Source organism: Heterocephalus glaber, unplaced genomic scaffold, assembly GCF_053883595.1.
Source record: "Heterocephalus glaber isolate CG9 unplaced genomic scaffold, H.glaber_assembly_v1.0 deba00001757, whole genome shotgun sequence".
Lineage (NCBI taxonomy): Eukaryota > Metazoa > Chordata > Mammalia > Rodentia > Bathyergidae > Heterocephalus > Heterocephalus glaber.
Genome location: NW_028258454.1, coordinates 2,834,121 through 2,856,849, shown reverse-complemented (window position 1 = coordinate 2,856,849; position 22,729 = coordinate 2,834,121). Strand labels below are relative to the sequence as shown.

The following is a 22,729-nucleotide window of genomic DNA, read 5'->3' as shown; positions in this document are numbered from 1 at the left end:
ACGGATTCTGGTGAGCACCTGAAACTTCCAAAATAAGATCAATCATACTACCTCTGTATATACTTTTAGCAGTGAAAGTCCAAGTTTTCTTTTTTCTAGTTGTGTTTTTAAGTTTAAATGTTATTTAAAACCATTTTGGCTCATTATTACATTAATTCTTGTTAATTAGGCTGGTAATAGAAGTCTCACCCACATGTTCTAGGTACAGTATATACAACACTGGAAAATAAACTCAAATAATTAGGTAATAGGTTGACAGTTGTACTGGACAAACATTTTGTGACAAAAGGAAACTTTTCAGTCCAGATAATCATTTGGCTATGGTCAGCATATGCTGGAGTTAGCTTGTATCTTTTTATTCTGTATTCAGTGATGTCATGTCAATAGCTTGAAACTGGTCATAGTAGGAGTATTTAAACTGTAGAAATTGGCAAAAGCTGCAAATCAGTGGTTCCTTCCCCATTTTGAAGAGTCTCTGAATTTTCCAGCATATCACTAGCAATAGCTATTATTCTCTTAAAATGTAATTCAATTCTACATTGTTCATAAGCTTATTTGAAGATCTAAATGGTGTTTGCTGTGTAAATCTGTCTTTTGGAAAAAGACTTAGACATTTCACATTTTTTTGTAGTACTGGAAATGTTACACTTTCTCATTTGTTTATACTACTGGAAATGTTACACTTTCATTGTGAAGGGATAACTAGGGATAACTATGTGAGTTTCTTATCAGATGTGTATTCTGTTCAAAATAAACTGCTTAAAATGGGGGGGGTTTAAATCTAAGAAGATATTCCACTTACAATTAATTTCAAGCTTATGAAGCAAAATATTCCAAAAGAAATGATCTTGCCAGAAATGTCTAGGATTTACTAAAAGGTTAATTAAAATTTTGCAAAGTATGAAATAAACAATTTATTAGATGAACTCATTTATTTGACATATTAAATTATGCAAAGAAAAATATTTGCAACTGCATAAAAAGAATCACATTCTCATACTACTCGAACACCCAGCAGTGGTAAAAATAATGAATGGACCCCAGGATTTAATGGAAAAACATTCTGTACAGAAAAGTTTCAGGCTTCTAACTTCACTGAATCCAAAACTAAACGTGCTTCTTTATATTCTTCAGCTTCTTCCAAATCTTTTTCACTTTCCTGAAATAAAATGTAATGAAAATTAGGTTTATTCTTCTGAAATGTCAAAACTTTGCTAATGACAGAAATATTACAAACTATTAATGGAAATAACTCTAGAATTCCTAGGAGTCCAAGCCTCTTCTAAATATACCACCATTCTGTTACTTCATTAGAGGGGAAAGGAAGAAATTTTTGTTTCTTCCTTCTTTGTTTCAGGTTTTGTTTCCCACTGTATATTTTCATAAAATATATTCTTATAATGAATGAATCACTGAAAATAGTTAAATAAAAAGCCTCAAAAATTGAAAAATTTTTATTCTCCTTTTGTCAATATATCATCACCATACAAAAAAGATTATTTATTTATTTATTTATTTATTTATTTATTTATTTTTTGGTACTGGGGATTGAACTCGGGAGCTTGTGCTTGTGAGGCAGGCACCAGAACCACTGAGCTAAATCCCCAGCCCTAGAAAGATTATTATTAATAAAAGGATTTACTACTGTGTTGCAAATATGACAACACAGGTGAAAATAATGCTCCAACTATTCACAATTTCAAAGGTGACCACACCAGTTGAAAAAAAAAATCTTTGAATTAGAAAAATGAATTACTGGGCCGGAGATTTAGCTCAGTGGTGCCACTTGCCCCTCAAATGCAAGGTTCTGAGTTCGATCCTCAGTACCAAAGGAAAAATAAAAGGAAAAGTGAATTATCTATTTGTTAATGAGTATTACATATCCTACATGAAAAGAAACAAAATACTAACCTCTTTCATTTTCTGATATTGAGTTTTTCCACGATACTGATATATAGGAAACTTTAATATTTTGTGACGGTAACAGACAAATAATATCTAAATTATTATACATAGAAAATTTTTACTTTTAAATCAAATTATGGTTATAATTTAATTTTACAGTTTCAAATGAAATTATAATTCAAGTCAAGTCAATAAAAGATGGAGATATATAGTTATAGAGAAGAGGGAATAAAGTATGTATTTAATATGAAAATTTAAAACCAAAAGACTGAGAATTTGCTTAACTCAGACAACAGATAAAGAAGTTCTTAAACCTGTATATTATACTTTAAACATGTCTCCATATTCTGTTAGTATATTTGAACTCTCTGGGGGTAGTTATTGTTGAATATATATCCTCCTATACACAAATATACCATCCAAAAACATTTATTTTTTTCAAACAATTCACATTATTTTCTCAGGTATTACATTCATGAAAGGAAAGAAATAGCGTTTAAATTGTTAAGAAATACAAATGGTGCTTCCTATATAGTATTTTAACTCAATAATTATCTCCTATCTTCTGTTCCAAAACCTGGCTTCTTTTTTGCTAACAATTATCTTGCCTTTAAGTTTTTTATTGATAACTATGGAATTCTGTGTCAAAATTGAAGACTATGGAATTCTGTGTCAAAATCACTGTAAAATGGAATACTTTTCTCTTTTTCTTCTACAGATGTAGTACTAATTTGGTGAGAAAAAAAATCCCATTGTCTTTCAATGACTACATATGATCTACAAAAAAGCCTTATTATCTTTGTCATCTAGGGAAATGACTACGAATCAGGAAAAAACAGCTATGTACCTCCTAAATAATATTAGCTTAAGAAATACAAACATAAAATAAGATTAGTAAAGGAACTGTTGGAGTTCATCAACCATCAAATGGCAACAACAATGGCTTATATAAAATACTATGATTTTTTTCTATTAAGAAGAAATAGCTTTTATTTATAGCTAGAATCATTTATAACCTGAGTTAATCATTGTATCACAAACCATTTATACAACTAGGTATGATAATAGTGTAATCTACCCCCAGGTTCTTATAGCTGCTGCCCACATTATCTTTATTTCCTCCTCTTTCTCAAATTGACTTAGACTAGATCCTGAAAGAATTTCAGATCTTTTAATAAGGGTCCAAATTCATTTGAAACATTGGATCCTTTTAATTTTCAAATAGTTAACTCACCCATAATTTCAAAAAAACCAAGTAAGATACTGCTGAACAATACCAGTACTATGAAAACCTGCTTATCACAATTCAAAGTTTAACTAAGTTTAGTAAGTAGAATAAACATGCTAGAAAACTATTTTTACTGGGGATCACAACTCAAAACATTCACACTCCATTAATTATTTAAAAGTATACTGGTATACAGGGTAAGTGAATTAAAAATGTCTCTAGTTAAGTATTAAATATTTAAATTTTTTTACTCTATGTATTAGTTTGAAAAATTTAAACATAAGACAGAGAAATCTTTACTTACTAATATTTGCTGAAGATCAGTATAAGCTGCCTCTAACCTGCGCTGGCAATCTGGGATCATCATCCGGGACTCTTGCAGGATCTCTGCCTACAGAGATGATGGAATGTATATGTGTTTAGCTCACACCTTGGTAAATACCTAATAATTAAATGGTTCAATATTTAAATTTAAATTGTGTTTATTAGAAGTCAGACTATGCTACTGTAAAATACAAAGTACAAGTTTTAGAACTTGTAATAAAGTTTTTTGTTCTTTGGGTAACCATCTTCTCATGGTAAGTGAAAATTAACTGGAAAAACTTTTCATAGAGCATTTATTTAAAGAGGTCATTTAAAATAAACTATTTCCCCTGCTGTCACAAAGCACCTTTATACAAAATGGGATCAGCTGGTTATATAAATATCTCCTGCATCTTTTGAGTAATAAAGAAAAACAGTGTTCAGATAATATCACATGGAGATAATTACTGCATGAAAAAAGTTATTGAGTTATTGATCACATCGTGTGCACACTGCAGGAGGTTCTCACTGAAAGACAGAGGTAAAGCAAAGACCAGCAGGTTTCATATTTTTGATGCTTATCATGCATAAAAAGTTATTACTTATCCTTGTGCTTCATTTTAGAAGAGAGATTATTCTCACCATGCAGTTTGAGCCAAATTACCAATGTGGCACCCCTCTGAATCTGAACTTCTTGCCTATTTCTCTTGAAGACAAACATTACAGAATTAAACACAGCAATATTTATATAATCTAGAAGATAATTTTGGACTTAAAATCCACTATTCAAAGCTGGACTGTAACATATCAAATCATAAAAGAAAAAATTGAATCAATGACTGGGAAACCCAATCAGTAAGTTAGTGTCAGACATTGCACAGAAGATAAGACTTTTTCTTAAGGTAATAGGAAGCTTGATTTCCTTAAACTAGTCTCAGAAAGAAACACAGATATCTTAATATTTATTTCTAAAGAACAATGTTTTATCAAATACTTTCTGAGAAATAAGTACAACATTTGAATATTTACTAAGATTAGGTAGCACATACAAAATAAAAAGGAAAGATATAATTTAATGGTAATAATATGCAATACTGTATTTTAATAGAAACCTTAATAACTATCAGTATGTTCATCCCTTCCCCAATAGTTTTGTTAGAGATCACACTGTAAGTAAAAATCAGAATTATGGTGTACAAAGATGTTCTCTACCCACATTTATTCTCTCAATGCAAATATATTGCTGAACTCAAAACTCTTACTAATAAGGCACAGGGTGACATTTTCAAACACAGGATTGTGGCTTTGCTTTCAGAGCTTATCATGCTATGCCAAGATATTTAATCACTGGCATTAACTTGTTTTTACATATCTGGTTAGTTCAAATACATGTGAAAAATCAGTAACAGGAACACTTCAGATTTCCTCTCCTATGGAATTCCTTCAGAATAACATATAAATTTAATAAGATGAAAAGTAATACAAATAATTAGGTCAAACCCATGGTAAGTCAAATGAATTATTTATAAAATATTTTGGAAAACTTTAGTGTTACTGAAATGAATCTTTTTTTTTCTTTTGGTACTGGAGATCGAACTCGGACCTTGCACTTGCAAGGCAGGTGGCAGAACCACTGAGCTAAATCCTGGGCCCTACTGAAATGAATCTTAAACAATGCTCTCCAAAATAACTTCTATTCATTATAATTCTGTTATTACAAAATAAGCATCTTTAGTTTATCAAAATGAAATTCTGACTTATGCAGGGACAAAGTTCAGTCTCTAAGAGCTACTGAATTTATTCAGCTAAGTTTACACTGAGTTCTCTGTATCCACATGTTCTGCATCTGCAGATTCAACAACAATGGACTGAAAATAATTTTTAAAAAACTGCACCTAGGATCCAAACCACCCTGACCTACAGAGTGAGACTCTGTCTCAAAACACCAAAAAAACCCCACAAAAAAACCCCAAACTAATAAAACTGCATCTGTACTGAACATGTGCATACTTTTTCCCTTGTCATTATTTCCTAAACAACACAGCATAAAAAGCACTGACATAGCATTACACTGTATTAGGCCATATAAACAACAAGTATCCACAGATTCTGGTATCTGCTGGAGGGTCCTAGAGCCAGTCCCTCACAGATACTGAGGGACTGCATATCTGCAAGAGGCCAGCATAGAGAATGAATACAAAGATAAAACAGAGGTATGAAAATAAACATTTGACACTGCTTCAAGAAGACCATGCCACAGAAAGCCAAAGAAACACAGTGATGAGAGTTATGATTTGGGTACAATAAATCACACCTCCATCAAAGCTACAAACCATACCCTTTTTTTGGTAGCAATGAATTAAAAGAGACAAGAATAACTTAAAAAGACAGCATGAGGTGTGGGATGAAGACAAATACCTAAACTTAACTAAATGTACATTATCTTTCCAAGTTCCTCTCTTGGGAGGTAGGCACTCAAATGGTGTCTCTCATTAAAATATCTGCATAAACTGTCAGTTTATTCTAATGTTGGCTATGCTAAGTCTGAGGTAAAAAAAAGGATCTTGGCATGGGTTGGGAAGTATAACAAACCTTAAAGGAACAAAAAGGATGCAGTCTCACTGATACCTAATTGTTTTTAAAATAAGTTATGGCTGGAAGGGACTTCCAGGCTGCCATCCATCCCGCCCCTCCTGGCCCAGAGGTAGGGACGTCTGAGCCGCCGTCCCACTGCTCCTGGTCCAGAGGAAGGGGCTGCCAGGCCACCATCGCTCCTGCCGCTCCCAGCCCAGAGGAAGGGGCTGCCGGGCCACCATCACTCCTGCTGCTCCCAGCCGAGAGGAAAGGGCTTTTGGGCTGCTGTCTGTCCTGCTGCTCCCGGCCCAGAGGAAGGGGCTTCCGGGCTGCCATCCATTCCCCCACTCCTGGCCCAGAGGAAGGGTCTTCCGGGCCACCATCTCTACCGCTGCTCCTGGCCCCTGTCCCACCTCTCCCAGCTCAGAGGAGGTGAGCTGTGCAGATGCCAACAGCAACCTCCTGCCCCCCAGGTGAAATGAGAAAACACATAAATAAGTCTCAAAACCAGACTTCCAGATCACCTACAGCAACCCCAAAGGGAAATGAGATGGAACATTCTGATACTCAACCACCTGGACTCCCTGAACTGGCAACAAAAGGGGATCTGGAAAAAATGAAATCAGAAGTACTTTCTCAGATAACAGGAGAAATTATGCCCCTAGTGCAAGACATGATTAATAAATCTAGAGAGAAGCTGAGGAACATGATGGAATCCCAACATGGGAAACAAATGGAATCCATAAAACAGATACAAACATACTTTCGGGAGATGAAAAACTCCACTGAAAGTCTACACAGGAGAATGAGCCAATGTGAGGACAGAATTTCAGATGTAGAAGATAAGATTGAAATTAGTGACCAGGAAAAGAAAAATTGCTTCAAAATTATAAGGGAACGTGAGAAATCAATCGAGCAGCTGCTAGACGATGCAAAGAAGAATAACATAAGACTGACTGGAGTCAATGAAGAAACAGGAGAGAGTGCAAATGACATAAAAAAACCTCTTCACAGAAGTAATGGCAGAAAACTTCAGAAGCAGGGGAAAAGAACTTGACATACAGATAAGTGAGGCATATAGGACTCCAAATAGCCTTGATCAAAAAAAATCTACACATAGGCATATAATTGTTATGATTCCAGAAACTCAACAGAAGAACAAAGTTCTACAAGCAGTTAGAGAAAAGAAACAAATCACATACAAAGGAAAGCCCATCAGAATCACAGCAGACTTCTCAACACAAACCATCAAGGCAAGAAGAGCTTGGAGTGATGTATTTCAAGCCCTAAAAGAAAACAGCCTCCAACCCAGACTGATGTACCCTGCAAAATTATCTTTCAAAATGGATGGAGAAATAAGATACTTTCATGACAAAGAGCACCTTAGGAACTTCGTGAATACCAAACCAGCACTCCAAAGAATTTTACACAATATCCTAGGAACAGACATTGAGGATCACAACCCCAGGAAGCAAAGCAGAATGAACCCATCTGGCATGACAAGAAATTAAATGGAAAGGGGGAGAACCCAACAAAAAGAAAAAGTCATGGCAATGACAAGTCAATACATTTCAGTTATAACCATCAATGTTAATGGTCTCAATTCACCAATGAAAAGAAATAGACTGGCAGAATGGGTCAAGAAGCAAAATCCAACAATATGCGGCATACAAGAAACACACTTCATTCAAAAGGAGACTCATAGACTGAAAGTTAAAGGGTGGAAAACAATACTCCATGTGACTGGAACGCGAAAAAAAGCAGGAGTAGCCATCCTCTTGGCAGATCAAGTAGATTTCAAACCAACACTGATTAAGAGAGACAAAGAAGGACACTACATCCTTGTAAAGGGAAGAATCCAAGAGGAAGAGATGACAATCATAAATATCTATGCACCAAACACTAGTGCACCCAACTATATAAAACAAATACTAACAGACATGAAAAGCCATATATGCACTAATACAATTGTAGTGGGGGACCTCAACACCCCACTGTCACAAATAGATAGATCAACTAGACTAAAAATAAGTAATAAAATACTAGAACTCAATCGAACTCTTGAACGTAAGAGATGTTTACAGAGTTCCACCCCACAAAATCAGAATGCACATGCTTCTCAGCTGCACATGGGTCATTCTCAAAAATAGACCACATACTCACACACAGAACATGCTTAAGTAAGTGCAAAGGAACTGAAGTTATTCCCTGTATATTATCAGACCATAGTGAGATGAAATTGGAGATCCATAGCAAAAGAAACTCAAAAAATTTCATAAACACATGGAAATTGAACAACACACTTCTGAATAAGTAATGGGTCACAGAGGAAATTAAAGAAGAAATCAGACAGTTCCTTCAATTAAATGACAATGACAATACAACATATCGGAATCTATGGGACACAATGAAAGCAGTCTTATGAGGGAAATTCATAGCAGTGAATACGCATATTAGGAAAACAGAACGAGCCCAATTAAACAACCTGATGCTGAACCTCAAGCTTCTAGAAAAAGAAGAACAGGACAACCCCAGAGCTCATACAAGGGGGGAAATTATAAAGGTCAGAGGAGAAATCAATGCAATGGAGACTAAGAGAACAATACAAAAAAATCAATGAAGCCAAGAGTGGGTTCTTCGAAAGAATCAACAAAATTGACAAACCCTTATTATCAGAAAAAGGAAAGAAAAGGCCCAAATCCATGCAATTAGGAATGAAAAGAGTGAAATTACAACAGACCCAGCAGAAATTCAGAGGATCATCAATACCTACTTCCAGAACCTATATGCCAATAAGATGGAAAACACAGAAGAAATGGACAGATTCCTAGATACATATGATTTACCAAAGTTGAATGAAGAAGACCTAAAAATTCTAAACAACCCAATATCAACCAATGAAATTGAAAATGTAATTAAAAACTTATCAACTAAGAAAAGCCTGGGCCCTGATGGCTTCACTCCTGAATTCTACAAGACATTTAGAGAGGAACTGCTGCCACTGCTGTTTAAGCTCTTCAATGAAATTGAAAGGGAAGCAACACTCCCAAATTTGTTCCTGGAAGCAACCATCACCTTGATCCTCAAAGCAGAGAAAGACCCAACTGAAAAGGAGAACTATAGGCCAATATCACTAATGAACATAGATGCAAAAATCCTTAATAAGATACTGGCAAACAGAATGCAGAAGATCATCAAGAAGATCATACACCCTGATCAAGTGGGATTCATCCCAGGGATGCAGGGATGGTTCAACGTACGCAAATCAATCAATGTAATACTCTATATCAACACAGCCAAGGACAAAAACCATATGATTATCTCCATAGATGCAGAAAAAGCATTTGACAAAATCCAACATGCATTTATGATAAAAACCCTACAAAAAATTGGAATAGATGGTCTCTACCTCAAACTGATAAAAGCCATCTAGGAAAAACCAACAGCCAATATCATATGAAATGGTCAAAAACTGAAACCCTTCACACTAAAATCAGGAACAAGACAAGGATGTCCACTATCACCACTCTTGTTCAATATAGTTCTGGAAACATTAGCCATGGCAATTAGACAAGAGAAAGAAATAAAAGGAATAAAGATAGGAAATGAAGAAGTCAAATTGTCATTATTTGCAGATGACATGATACTCTATATAGAATACCCCAAGAACTCCACCAAAAGTCTTCTAGACTTAATAACCAAATTCAGTCAAGTAGCTGGTTACAAGGTCAACACACAAAAATCAATAGCTTTCCTCTACACAAATGACAGACTCACTGAGAGAGAAATAGGGCAAATAATTCCTTTCACAATAGCATCCAAAAAACTGAAATACCTAGGAATCAACCTAAAGAAAGAAATCAAAGACCTCTTCTCTGAAAACTATGGCACTCTGAAAAGAGAGATTGAAGATGATATCAGAAAATGGACAGACATCCCCTGCTCCTGGGTAGGAAGGATTAATATAGTGAAAATGGTCATACTTCCAAAACTGCTATATAGATTCAATGCAATTCCAATTGAGATCCCAGCAGCATACTTCATGGACCTTGAGGAAACAATCCAAAACTTCATTTGCAACAAGAAGAGACCCAGAATAGCAAAAGCAATTCTAGGTAACAGAGACATGGCAGGGGGTATCACAATCCCCAACTGGAAACTATACTACAAAGCTACTGTGACAAAAACAGCATGGTACTGGCAAAGAAACAGACCAAGATGCAGAAGCAATGCCAGCCACACTCAGCCATCTCATCTTCGATAAAGGAGCCAAACAGCCTCACTGGAGGAAAGATAGCCTCTTTAATAAATGGTGCTGGAAAAATTGGGTTTCAACTTGCCAAAGATTAAAACTAGACCTATATCACTCGCCATGCACTAAACTAAAATTGAAATGGATTAAAGAACTAAATATTAAAATAGAAATGCTGAACTGGCTGGAACAGAGGTTAGGTAGAACTCTTGAAGACAATGGTGTAGGAAAAGATTTTATGAACACAGCCTCAGTTGCCCGTGAACTAGCACAAACAATCAACAAGTGGGATCTCTTCTTATTAAAAAGCTTCTGCACAGCAAGAGAAACCAACAGCAGTGTGAAGAGACAACCCACAATGTGGGAAAAAATCTTCACTGCTTTTCCTCAAAGATCTACTATCCTGAATCTATAAAGAACTTAAAAAGATTAGATCTCCCAAATTTAAAGACCCAATCCCAAAATGGGCATCTGAAATGAACAGACATTTCTCACTCAAAGAAGTAGAAATAGCAAATAAGTACATGAAAAAATGTTCAACATCACTGGTCATTCGAGAGATGCAAATGAAAACAATGCTGAGATTCCACTTCACTCCAGAAAGAATGGCTGCTGTCATGAAATCAACCAATAACAAATGCTGGCGGGGCTGTGGGGAAAGAGGAACCCTGCTCCACTGCTGGTGGGAGTGTAGACTGGTGCAAGCACTGTGGAAATCAGTGTGGAGATACCTCTAAGAACTAGGACTGGAAGTCCCATTTGACCCTGCTATTCCATTGGTGGGGATCTTCCCCAAAGAATTAAAAGAATCATACCACAGTGATATATGTGCACCCATGCTCATAGCAGCACAGTTTGTGATAGCTAAAACTTGGAAATAGCCCAAATGCCCATCAACTGGAGACTGGATAAAGAAAATGTGGTTTTTTTATAAAATGGAGTACTACTCAGCCATAAAAAATGAGAAATTAGAGACATTTACAGCTAAGTGGATGCACATTGAGGCAATACTCTTAAGTGAAATAAATAGGACACACATGTGTAAATACTGAATAGTTTCTGTGGTGTGAGAAACTGAAAGTGTAAATAAGGACTAAAATGTATAATAGATAACGTGAAATAGGAAGAAAAGGCCCAAAGGGGAAGGAATTGGGAGGGCTTGGGGAAAGGAAAGAAGGGAATGGAATTAATATGAGAAAATGGAAAAATAGGAACAAAATCTTTGTAAATTGCGAGGAATGGAGGGGTTGAAGGGAGGGCTGGGCAACGGTGAAAAATAAGAACCAAGAGAGATTATGTAAAGGTGCAAATTTCCAATGATGAATGTCATACTGTATACCTAAAATGTACCAATGATTAGAATGAATAATCGATAATGCAAAATAGGAAGAAAAGGTCCAAAGGGGTAGGGGTAGTGGGAGGGGCAGGGGAAAGGAAAGAAGGGAAAGAAAAAATGATGAGAAATGGAAAAAATGGAAATAACTTCTTAGTAAATAGGGAAGGGAGGTCTAGGAATGGGGAAAAAATAAGAACCAATATGCATCATGTAAAGGTACAAGTTCCCAATGAGAAATGTAATTGTGTTGTATACCTAAAATGTACCAATGAAAGAATTTAAGAAAAAAAATGTTATGGCTTCTTTGGGTAGTGATTCATATAAAATGGAAGTGGGGGGAGAGGCTAAGCAAGCCTCAGGTTATAAAACTGATTAAACTGCTGAACCTAATGTCTGCTCAGTTTCCTTAACAGTTAAACATACATAAATTGGAAACAAAATGCCTAGTTAACAGATCTTAATTTTTTTTCAGAATGAAGAGTTCTGTGGAATAATCTGCCCAATGTAAAGCTCTTCAGCTACTGCATGATTGGGATAAAGTTTGAGATTCTTTAATTCTATTGTCTATGTAATACTAGATATCAGCTCCTCTAAAACCAATGGGAACTGCATTTAGTTTGGTAGACTGAACTGGAGAATCATCCACAGATTACTGGAACAATGGTTAAGTCTTTTCTTTTATATGGCAAAATGTTAATACACTCTCACATGCCAAGAAATCCATTTGTGTTTTGTGGTTACTACTGAAGTTAAGATTGTAAGAATCCCATGGATTAAAAATCATTTGTGTCCTAAAATTCTAATGTATCAGTAGTTACTTTCAATGTAAATGGTATAAATACACCTGTTAAGAGAAAGAGATTAACTGACTGGACCCAACTATATGATGTCTACAAGAAACCCACTTTAAACAATGAAACAGAAAATAAAGGATAGAAAAAGATATACTATGCAAACATTAACTTTAAAAAAAGCATGTGCTGGGTATGGTGGCACGTTTACAATCCCAGATACTCAGGAGGCTGAGGTAGGAGGATCACAAGTTCTAGGCCTGCCTGGGCAATTTATCAAGACCCTATCTCAAAATTAAAAATAAAATAGGACTGGGGATGTAGATCAGTGGTAGGGTGCTTGCCTGGCATATGTGAGGGTCTAGGTTCAATTCCCAGTACTAGAGGAAAAAAAATCAGAAGTACCTATATTAATATTGGATAAACTGGAATTCAGAGCAAAAAAAAAATTAGGGACAAAGAAGTATGTGATATTATCGCAAAACGAACAATTCATCAAGAAAACATAGTGATCCTAAATGTGTATGCACTAAACAACAGAGCTTCAAAACACATAAAACACAAAGTAACAAAAAAGAAAGGAGAAATAGATAAATCCATATATACAGTTGGGACTTCAATATCTCACTTTTGGTAATTGATAGAAATATTAAAAAATCAGCAAAAATACGAAAGAATTGGACAACACTATGAACCAGTAAGTTGTAATTGACACTTACACAGCACTCTGCCTTAGAAAGGAGAGCAAAACACTCCACCTAAGAAAGAAGAATACAAATGCTATAGAGCACCCAGGAAACAATTACTGCAGCAGATCATATTCTGGGTCAAATAACAGCAACAAAAATGAAACAAAGAAACAAAAACAAAGCTAGAAGAACTGAAGCCATACATGATATATTTTCTAACTATGATGGAGTACAATTAGACATTATGACAGAAAGAAGGAAAATCTTCACTTAGTAATTAAACAACATATTTGTAAATAACTCAGAAAAAAACTCATTCATGGGTAAATGGATGCACCTCGAGACTATAATGTTAAGTGAAATAAATCAGAGTCACAAGCTTAAATATTACATGGTTTGTCTTACACAAGAAACCCAAAATATAAATAAAGAGTAAAATAATACATAAATAGGAAATAGGGTGATTTTTTTTTCTAATGAGAAGAAGAACAAGGGTTGGAAGACAGAGGGAGGGGAGGGCAAAGGAATGAAGAAAAAGAATTAGGAGAAAAAAATGGAGATAGAACTTTTGCAAATGGTATGGGGACCAAAAGATGGAAGGAGCAGGGAGGGATGAGAGGGGAAGGGGACGAAGAAAAGAATTAAGATGTGTTACATACATGTACCAACTCCTCACAATAAATGTAATCAATACATACTGCAAATACGTACTGATAAAAATAAAAAAATTTTAAAAACTCACAGGCCAATAAGAAAGTCTTAAAGGAAATACAGAAATATATAAAAGAAAATGAAAAAAATTATTTTTTGTAAGATACAGCTAGTCCACTACTGAGAGATTTTATAGCACTAAATGCTTACATTAGGAAAGAGGAAAGGTTTCATATTAAGAGTCCATATTCTTATTATAAGGACACAGAAAAAGAAGAGCAAAACAAATTCAAACCAAGCAGAAAGAAGGAAATGACCACAAATAAAATTAGAATGAAATAAGCACAAATAAAACAACAAAATAGAGAAAACAATGAAACAAAGATATTATTTTTGAAAAGAAAATAATTGACTATAACATTAGCAAAACAAAGTGAGAAAGTGTAAATCAAGAAAAGGAATACAATTAGAGGTTTTCACTAAAGATCCTCCAACCACTAAAAGAATAAATACTATAACTAATTACAATTCTGTTCATTATGCTCATAACAACTTGGAATGGACTAATTCTTCAGAATCTATAAGCCCCCAAAACTCAACCAGATAATCTAAATAACTTTATAATCATTAAAGAAACTAAAGTTGTAATTTTAAAAGTTCTAAAAAAAACCTCTCCAGGACAATTTTACCGAACACTTAAAGAATTAACACTAATCTACACAAATCTTTCATAAACACTGAAGGTGAGAAGGCTTTTCAACTCATTTTATCAGACTAATACTAAGCTGGATCCCAAAACCAAAGACAGTATAAAAAACTGAAACAAATCCCCAGAACTGAAGACCAGTATCTCTCACAAATTTAGATGTGAAAATCTTCAACCAAGTATTAGCAAAGTGAATCTAGCAATGAATGAATTATATACCATGATTAAATAGGATTTATTCCAGGTATGCAAGAAAGCTTCAATATTTGAAAATCAATCCATGAAATCTGTGATATCAACAGGCTGTAAAAAGAATACTCACATAATTTTATCAAACAACTCAGGAAAAAAGTAGTTGACAAGATCCAACAACCATTCAAGGCAAAAATACTTTGCAATCTAGGAACAGAAGGAAAGCAACATACAGCTAACATTATTAGTGGTAAAAGACTACATGTTTTTTTCCCCATTCTTACCACTCTTATTCAGTTTGGTATTATTGGTTATAGCCAGCACAATAAGGTAAGAAAAAAAAGTTATTATGGAGATTAAAAATGAAAAAATAAAACTGTCTCCTCTTTGCAAATGACATGATTGTCTATATGAAAAATAAGAAGGAATCTACAAAATCAAAAACCTTCCTAGAATAAGTTTTTTGAGCAAAGTTGCAAGTTATTAGGATACACACATACAAAAATCCCTTGCACTTATGTATCATAGTGTTCCACAAACACTATGTGGAAACTGCTCCAAAGAAAATGATGGATCCACATGCTGAAGACTACAAAATGCTAAGGAAGGAAGCAAGACTTAAACTGGAAGGACCTGCTATGCTCAGTGATCACAGATCTCAAAGACAAGACATAAATTCTTCCCAAAATGATATACAGGCTTGATGCAATTTCCATCAAAAGATGTTTTGGAGGCATAGACAAGCCTATTTTAAAATTTGCACAGAAAGGCTTAAGAATGAGAATAGTTAAAACAATTTCTTTTGGTCGGGGAGAGCACAGTGAGAAGACTCGGCCTTCCCAATATTATGGTTTACTATGTAGCTACAAAAGGATAAAGATTAATGGATCAGAAGACAGAAACCAAAAATAGATCCACACAAACATGTCCAACTGCTTTTGACCAAGATATAAAAGCAATTCAATCAAAGAAGGACGCTTTTTCACAAATGCTGTTGGAGCAACTGGGCATTCACTTGTAGGAAGATGAACTTCACACTAAATCTCACACTTTAAATAAAAATTAGCTCAATGGATCAAAGACTTACATGTAAAATATAAAACGCCACAACTTGCAGAAAAAGAATAGAATCTTTGGGACTAGGACTACCAGAGGCTTAGACTTGAGACCAAAAGGAAGTACTGTACTGGTAAATTCGACATTCTCAAAATTAAAAACTGATGCTCAGTGAGAGTCTTTGTTAAGAAGATAAAAAGATAAATTACAAAGAAATATTTGCAAACCACATATCTGACAAAAAGCATGACTCTAGATATAAAGAACTCTCAAAACTAAAGTAAAAAACACATCCAAATAGAAAGTAGACAAAAGACATGAACAGTCATTTCACTGAAGAGGCTAGACTAGTTATAGATAGCAAATAAACACATGGAAAGATGCTGAACAGCTGCTAAAGAAATGCAAGTTACAAGTACAATGAGATATCACTACAGAACTACCATATAGGTGAGTTTTAAATGCTAAAATAAAACAGTGACAACACTGAATGCTGGTAAAGATGTAAAAAAACTGAGCCATTCATACATTGTTGGTAGGAATGTAAAATGGTACACACTCTGGAAGAGTCTGGTGTTCCTTTTAAAACAAAACTAATAAGGTTAAACTAATAAGGTTTAGCAACTGCGCTCTTGGGCATTTGTCTTAGAGAAATAAAAAGACCTTTTATCTTCACATCAAAACTGTACACAAATATTCACAGCTGCTTTTTTCATAATAGCCAAGCACCTAGAATAATCTAAATGTCCTTTGATGGTCAAACTGTAGTACATTGATATCATGGACTACTACTCAGCAATAATAAGGAATAAATTACCCAAGAACTTCAATGGACCTCAAATGCTGAATTATGTGGAAGGACATGACATTCTTGAAATGGTATAATTATAAGTACTTAGGGCTTAGGTGGTACAGAGGATATGGGTAGCTATAAAGATGCAGCATGAGGGAACCTTGTGGTACTTCATCTTCACTACGGTGTGCTTGAGAGGCAGGTGGGGGACCACTAAGCTAAATCCCCGGCCCTATTAGTACATTTTAGATTGTTGTTGCTTTATTTAATGCCTAAATGGGCAGTGTTTGACATGTAGCAGATGTTCAATAAATTCTGCTGAATGAATGGATGTAAAGGCTTACTTAAGGAAGGTATGAGATTACCTAGTGAAGGACAAGGCAGTTAAAAATTATATATATATATTATATATACATGTGGAAGGAGTGAAAGGTTTAACAAGAGACCTAGGAATGATAGCAGTAAATCAGGAAGAAAAACAAGAGGTTGTTCTGTCAAATATACCCACATAAAATAATTTTTCAAGGACAAAGTGTTTACTTGTGTCAAGTGCCGTTGAGGTGCACAGGATGAGTACGAAGGAGCGATGACAACAACATCACTGAAAAACATCATACAACATCATAAGCTCAGCTGGGGCACATGATCCACTTTCATAGGAAAGATGGCAGTAGGGGTAGAGATGCAGGCAGGATGAAATGATTTTGCAGTGAGAATATAAGAAAGTTCCTCAACAGCCTCTTTTTTTTTTTTTTTGAGGAATTATGAAGCAAATGTCAGCTGGGAGTGAAAATTCAGTAAATGGTATGGTGGAATACAGAATGTATTATGGGAGTGTTAAGGATGGATATACCTAGGTCAGTATAGAAGTGGGTATAAAAGGCTTACAGGGTAAACAGGAATTAATCAGGAAAGGGTAGGTAAAAGAAGTAAAAAGAGCATCCAAGATGTGTAAAATCTCAGTAGTAAAGAAGAAAAGACATGTTAAGGAAGCTTAGAAGCATAAACATAAGGGATCCAGGTAGGGACTGATAAGAGATTAGTTAGAGAGATTAGCAGATGCTGAAATCAAGAAGAGCTAAGGAGATCAAAATTTGTCTTGAGACAATTGTAAGTAGCCATTGAGAAGTGTAACATATTTTATTTTGGTGATATTCGCACATCAGTTTAAAGGAAATATTTCTGAATTAAAAAATATAAGCATATTCAGTATAAGACTGCCCTGTTTTTACATTTAATATTTAGAACTAGAGAGGCAGAAGAGCTTACAGTTTAAGAGTGCAAATTCAATCCATAGCCATAATGCTTGTGCTCAAATCCCAGCTTTGCCATTTAGATGTGTAGCTGTGGGCAGTTATTTCACCTGTGTTTCAATGTCCTTATCTTTAAGTGGATATTTTAATGGTGAAAAAATACAATATAACATCATCTCAGAGGCCACTGTAAAAACATTAGTTGACATGATGTTCTGTAAACATCAGCTTTTACTGTTTAAGACAGAACGTTACCTGCTTTTTAATGGCATAATTTTCGCCATCTTCAGCTTTCATTTTTTCAATCTTTTCTTCTTGTTGCTTTGCTTCTTTTTCATACATCACTTTTTCTTTGACCAATCTATAAATAAACCAAAAATGTTTCAGAGAATTACCTTTTTATCTAGAGAACAAACCTAAAGAAATAAATTATGTAAATATAAAACATACTTAAAATACTAAAGTCAACAGACTAAATGTAGGAGAGGGAAGCAAAATACATTAGTCACAGATACAAGTGTGATGATTCTTGTGCTCTTAAGTCTTCTCTCTACATGATTAAAGCCAGTGCGATCTGCCAAAGCATAAAATTCTTTTCAAAATTAAAAACCCACCCCACTATATTTCCAATGTTCAAACAACATTTAAAATTATTATGTTCTATAACATTTATGTCTTGCTTTCATTTTGTGTTGTGTGTGTGTTGCTTGGCCTCACAGACGCTAGGTCGAGTCTTCCCACTGAGCCACATTTCTATCCCCTTCCCCCTCCTTGTTTCATGGAGACAGAGTCTCAACAAGCTCCCCAGGCTGGCCTTGAATTTGTGATTCACCTGCCTCAGCCTTCCAAGTACCTAGAATTACAAGCATGCACCACCACCTTCTACTCTGTGTTGCTTTTTTAACTGATGTTTCCCAAAACCTTATCTATATACTTGAAACAACATACTGTAATGTATAAATGTTTAGCTTACTAGGGGGGAAAAAATCAGTAGACTGCATGCCAAATCCCAAAGATTAGATTATTTTCAACAACAAAATTGTTTAAGAAATTTTTATTTTATACTTCTTTTTATCCCAGAGTTTCCTTGTGCAAGGGACTAGGACAGATAATTTAGATGTGGTTCTTTCACAGACAGGTAGGGGAAACAAACCATTATGTATTTACTAAAGCAAGAAAGGGTACTGATACACATGAGGAAGATTTTTGACAATAAAGAATAGTGCCACCCAAAGTTCTACTGATTATTCTTTAGATATCCAAAATTCAATTAACCATTGCAGAACAAGCTCCCCTAATTCTGGTTAACTAAAGTTTTAATATAAAAGTGTATCCCCTGCACATTGAGGCAATACTCTTAAGTGAAATAAATAGGACACAGATGTGTAAATACCAAATAGTTTCTCTGGTGTGAGAAACTGAAAGTGTAAATAAGGACTAAATGTATAATAGGTCATGTGAAATAGGAAGAAAAGGGGCAAAGGGGAAGGAAGTGGGAGGGCTAAGGAAAAGGATAGAAGGGAATGGGATTAATAGGAGAAAATGGAAAAATAGGAACAAAATCTTTGTAAATAGGGAGGGCTGGAGGGGTTGAAGGGAGGGCTGGGCAAAGGTGAAAAACAAGAACCAAGAGAGACTATGTAAAGGTGCAAATTTCCAATGATGAATGTCATTATATTGTATACCTAAAATGTACCAATGATTAGAATGAATAATCGATAATGTAAGATAGGAAGAAAAGGTCCAAAGGGGTAGGGGTAGTGGGAGGCACAGGAAAGGAAAGAAGGGAAAGGAAAACATGATGAGAAATGGAAAAAATGGAAATAAAGTCTTTGTAAATAGGGAAGGGTGGAGGGCGTGAAGGGAGGGCTAGGAATGGGGAAAAAATAAGAACCAAGATGCATTATATAAAGGTACAATTCCCAATGAGAAATGTAATTGTGTTGTATACCTACAATGTACCAATAAAAGAATTTAATACAAAAAAATAAAATAAAATAAAATAAAAGTGTATCCCCAAGAAAATATTAACATTCTTATATACACATTACCTAAGGAGTGGAAGAAAAATGCTTTCTGAGTCCAGACACATTAAAAACTGCCTTCCTGGGCCGGGGATTTAGCTCAGTGGTACCATGCCTGCCTTGTAAGCACAAGGTCCTAAATTCAATCCCTGGTACAAGCCAGCCCCCCCACCCCACCCAAAACAAAAAACAAAAAACAAAAGACTGCCTTCTCCATGGGGCTTGCTTACTTACTTCTGACTCATGTTTGCCAGAATGCAAATTAAAATCCTATTTAGGTCCTGGTGGCTTTTGTGTAATTATTTACAATGGAGATTTTTTTCAGATCACAATTTACTTTTTATATTCTGACTGGACTTAATGTAAGTTTACAAATTTGTAAAGCAAAGCAACACAAAACAAACTCTTCCCCCCCTGAACTCGTTATAGTCCTGAAAGGATTTTAAATCTGGATTTAAGTCACTACAATAAATATTAAAATACTAAAATGTTCTAGTTAGGAACTTCGAGGTGTACTAGGAAGGCTTATCCTGACCTTAGGATCATGTATTACTTCTACAGATGGAACAAAACACAACAAAACATTAACAATATATCCAGTAGACACAATCTGTATGTTCATGATCCTCATACACTTATACCCTAAAATTATCCCAAGTGAAAAACACTGAAGTTCAAACTAGGTTATAAATGTTATGTTGCCATCATAAATATAAACAACAACAAAGCATACTCAAAAAACAAATTTAAAAGGAGCATATAAAACTAATCTTTGATTACTTGAGGAGAAAGATTCTAAAGGTTTGGGAGAGGAAAAGTCAGCTTGAGAGTAAATATAGAGGATTTTATTGTCTTTCAAAAAATGTTTAAACATTACATTTAACAAAAAGAGATGCTGAGATTATCTTTGAGTAGACTTTAGCTGTATTTACTAATTTTCTGGAATAAAGATTCAATTAAAGAGAATCTACCTAATAGTTGTAATTTTCTAATTGCTCTCCTTTTTGCAAATACTATTAGTTAAAATAACAAAGTAATAAATTTTAAAGGCATAGTTAATTGAAAATATTTTCTATTCACCTTAAAAATCCACACCTACACAAAGAAACAATGTAGCAACTTTTAAATCTTCATAAAATAATTAAAATTTTTAAACTTTAAAATAATTATATGAGGAAAAGAAGTTGGAGCTTAGCATTAAGGAGAGATATAAGAAATGATAACACTGGGATGATAATCAAATGACAATTTAAGCTATTTAACTGTGTTTGCATGACAACATGATTTTATATATGTAGCCTAGTGTTTTCCAAATTACTCCATGGTAGATTAGTGGTGAAATAAGCTTCTAAAAAAGCAGTGCTTGCCAAATCTTAAAGATTTATCATTTATGTTTGCATATTAAAAGGTCCTGGGAAGCCTTGTGGTAAGCAAATCTGTTTAACTTTGTTCAACTGCAAGCTTAACTGGAATAAAAGACAATATTCCTCCCTCCAGAATAGCTAGTTCTCAACACAAGTTTGAAAAGTGCTCATAGATATCCATGAACTTTTCATAAATGTGTATACAGCACATTTTAAAATACTGCTAAACAGAATAGTTTTGAGTAAATCAATAGAGACCTCAGACTAAAAAATTAATTTATTTTAACTGTATGGTTTTTCTTATTGCAAATAAAATTTTCATGAAACTTTGTACTTCAGACCATCTAATAATACTCCAACACCAAGCCAGGCTAAGTACACAGATGAAAGGCCAATGCAATTGATATGGTAAGGACTTGAGGATAAAGCTCAGTGGTAGAGTACATGCTTAGCATGTGAGGCCTTGGTTTCAATCTCCAGCACCCGTCCCCCAAAGTGGTAAGAAACCAGAACAGAATGATACGTAGAAAAATACTGTATCATGTATATGTTCAAGCAAAAATTACACAGAAAAGTAGCATGATAAATGCTATATACAAAAGCTTTTAAAATATTAGTATTTTGGCAATCTTATTTCATCTATTTTCTACCACTCTTGAAAAACAATTTTCTCCCCTTTTCTGAATTCAGACTGACCTCCCCAACCCTGGTCCATTTTTGGCAAATGCTTTACCACTGAGCTACATCTACCGCACATTTGGTTTTATTTTTGAAGTTAAAAAGCCTGTATTCCCCCTGGCCCTTACACCATGTACAAAATATTAACTCAAAATGCGCTAAAATCTAAAAGTAAGAGCTAAAATTATAAAAACTACTGGATGAAAACCCAGAGGCAAATCTTGCTGGCCTTAGACTGGGCAATAAACTTTTTGATATGACACCAAAAGCACAAAGAATAAAAAGAAAAAATATAAATTGGCTTTCATCAAAATTAAAAACTTTCATGCTTCAAAGGACACTACACCAAAGTGAGAACCACAGAATGGGAGAAAATATTTGCAAATAATACATACAATAAGGAACTGTACCTCCAATATATTTATAAGTCAATACAAAAAAAATTTTTTTAAATGGGCAAAGGATCTGAATAGGCACTTTTCTAAAGCAGTTCTGTACATTTGCAGTAAGTGCATAAAACAGGCTCAGTATCATTAGTCATGAGAAACCAAAATCGCACTGAGATTGTATTTCACACCCATCAGAATATCCACATTTAAAAAGTCAGATAATAACTAACAAGTGTTGGCAAGGATGCAGAGAAATTGGAACCACCTAATGCTGCTGGTGGCAATGAAAAATCGTACAGCTGCTTTATTTCTCAAAGAAAAGAGTTATATATGTCCCAGCAAAGAGTTACTGTATGTGCCAACAATGCCACTCCTAGCTATATACTCCAGGGAAATGAAAACATAGGTTCATAAAAAAACATGTCTAGAAAGGTTCATAAAAGCATTATGCATCAGAGGCAAAATATGGAGATAGTCCAAAAAGTCCATTTACTAATGAACAGCCAAAATGTAATAACCCATTTAATGAGTTATAAAATGGAGTA

At 34.7% G+C, this 22,729-nt stretch overlaps 1 protein-coding gene across 3 annotated transcripts in view; it reads right to left on the bottom strand.

The window, feature by feature from the left end:
- Positions 1–899: 899 nt before the first annotated feature.
- Positions 900–22,729, bottom strand: part of Tbca (tubulin folding cofactor A) — a 74,519-nt gene continuing 52,689 nt past the window's right edge. The window contains exons 2-5 of one of the 3 annotated variants that reach the window (XM_087201188.1): positions 17,985–18,090; positions 4,079–4,142; positions 3,438–3,524; positions 900–1,159 (exon numbers count right to left, since the gene is read on the bottom strand). In XM_087201188.1, the coding sequence (XP_087057314.1) occupies positions 3,454–3,524; positions 4,079–4,142; positions 17,985–18,090 (241 nt within the window). In that variant the 3' untranslated portion in view covers positions 900–1,159; positions 3,438–3,453. Of the gene's footprint in view, positions 1,160–3,437; positions 3,525–4,078; positions 4,143–17,984; positions 18,091–22,729 lie in introns of those variants that run through there. The other 2 variants (XM_004870187.3, XR_015447389.1) reach the window with 2 other exon arrangements.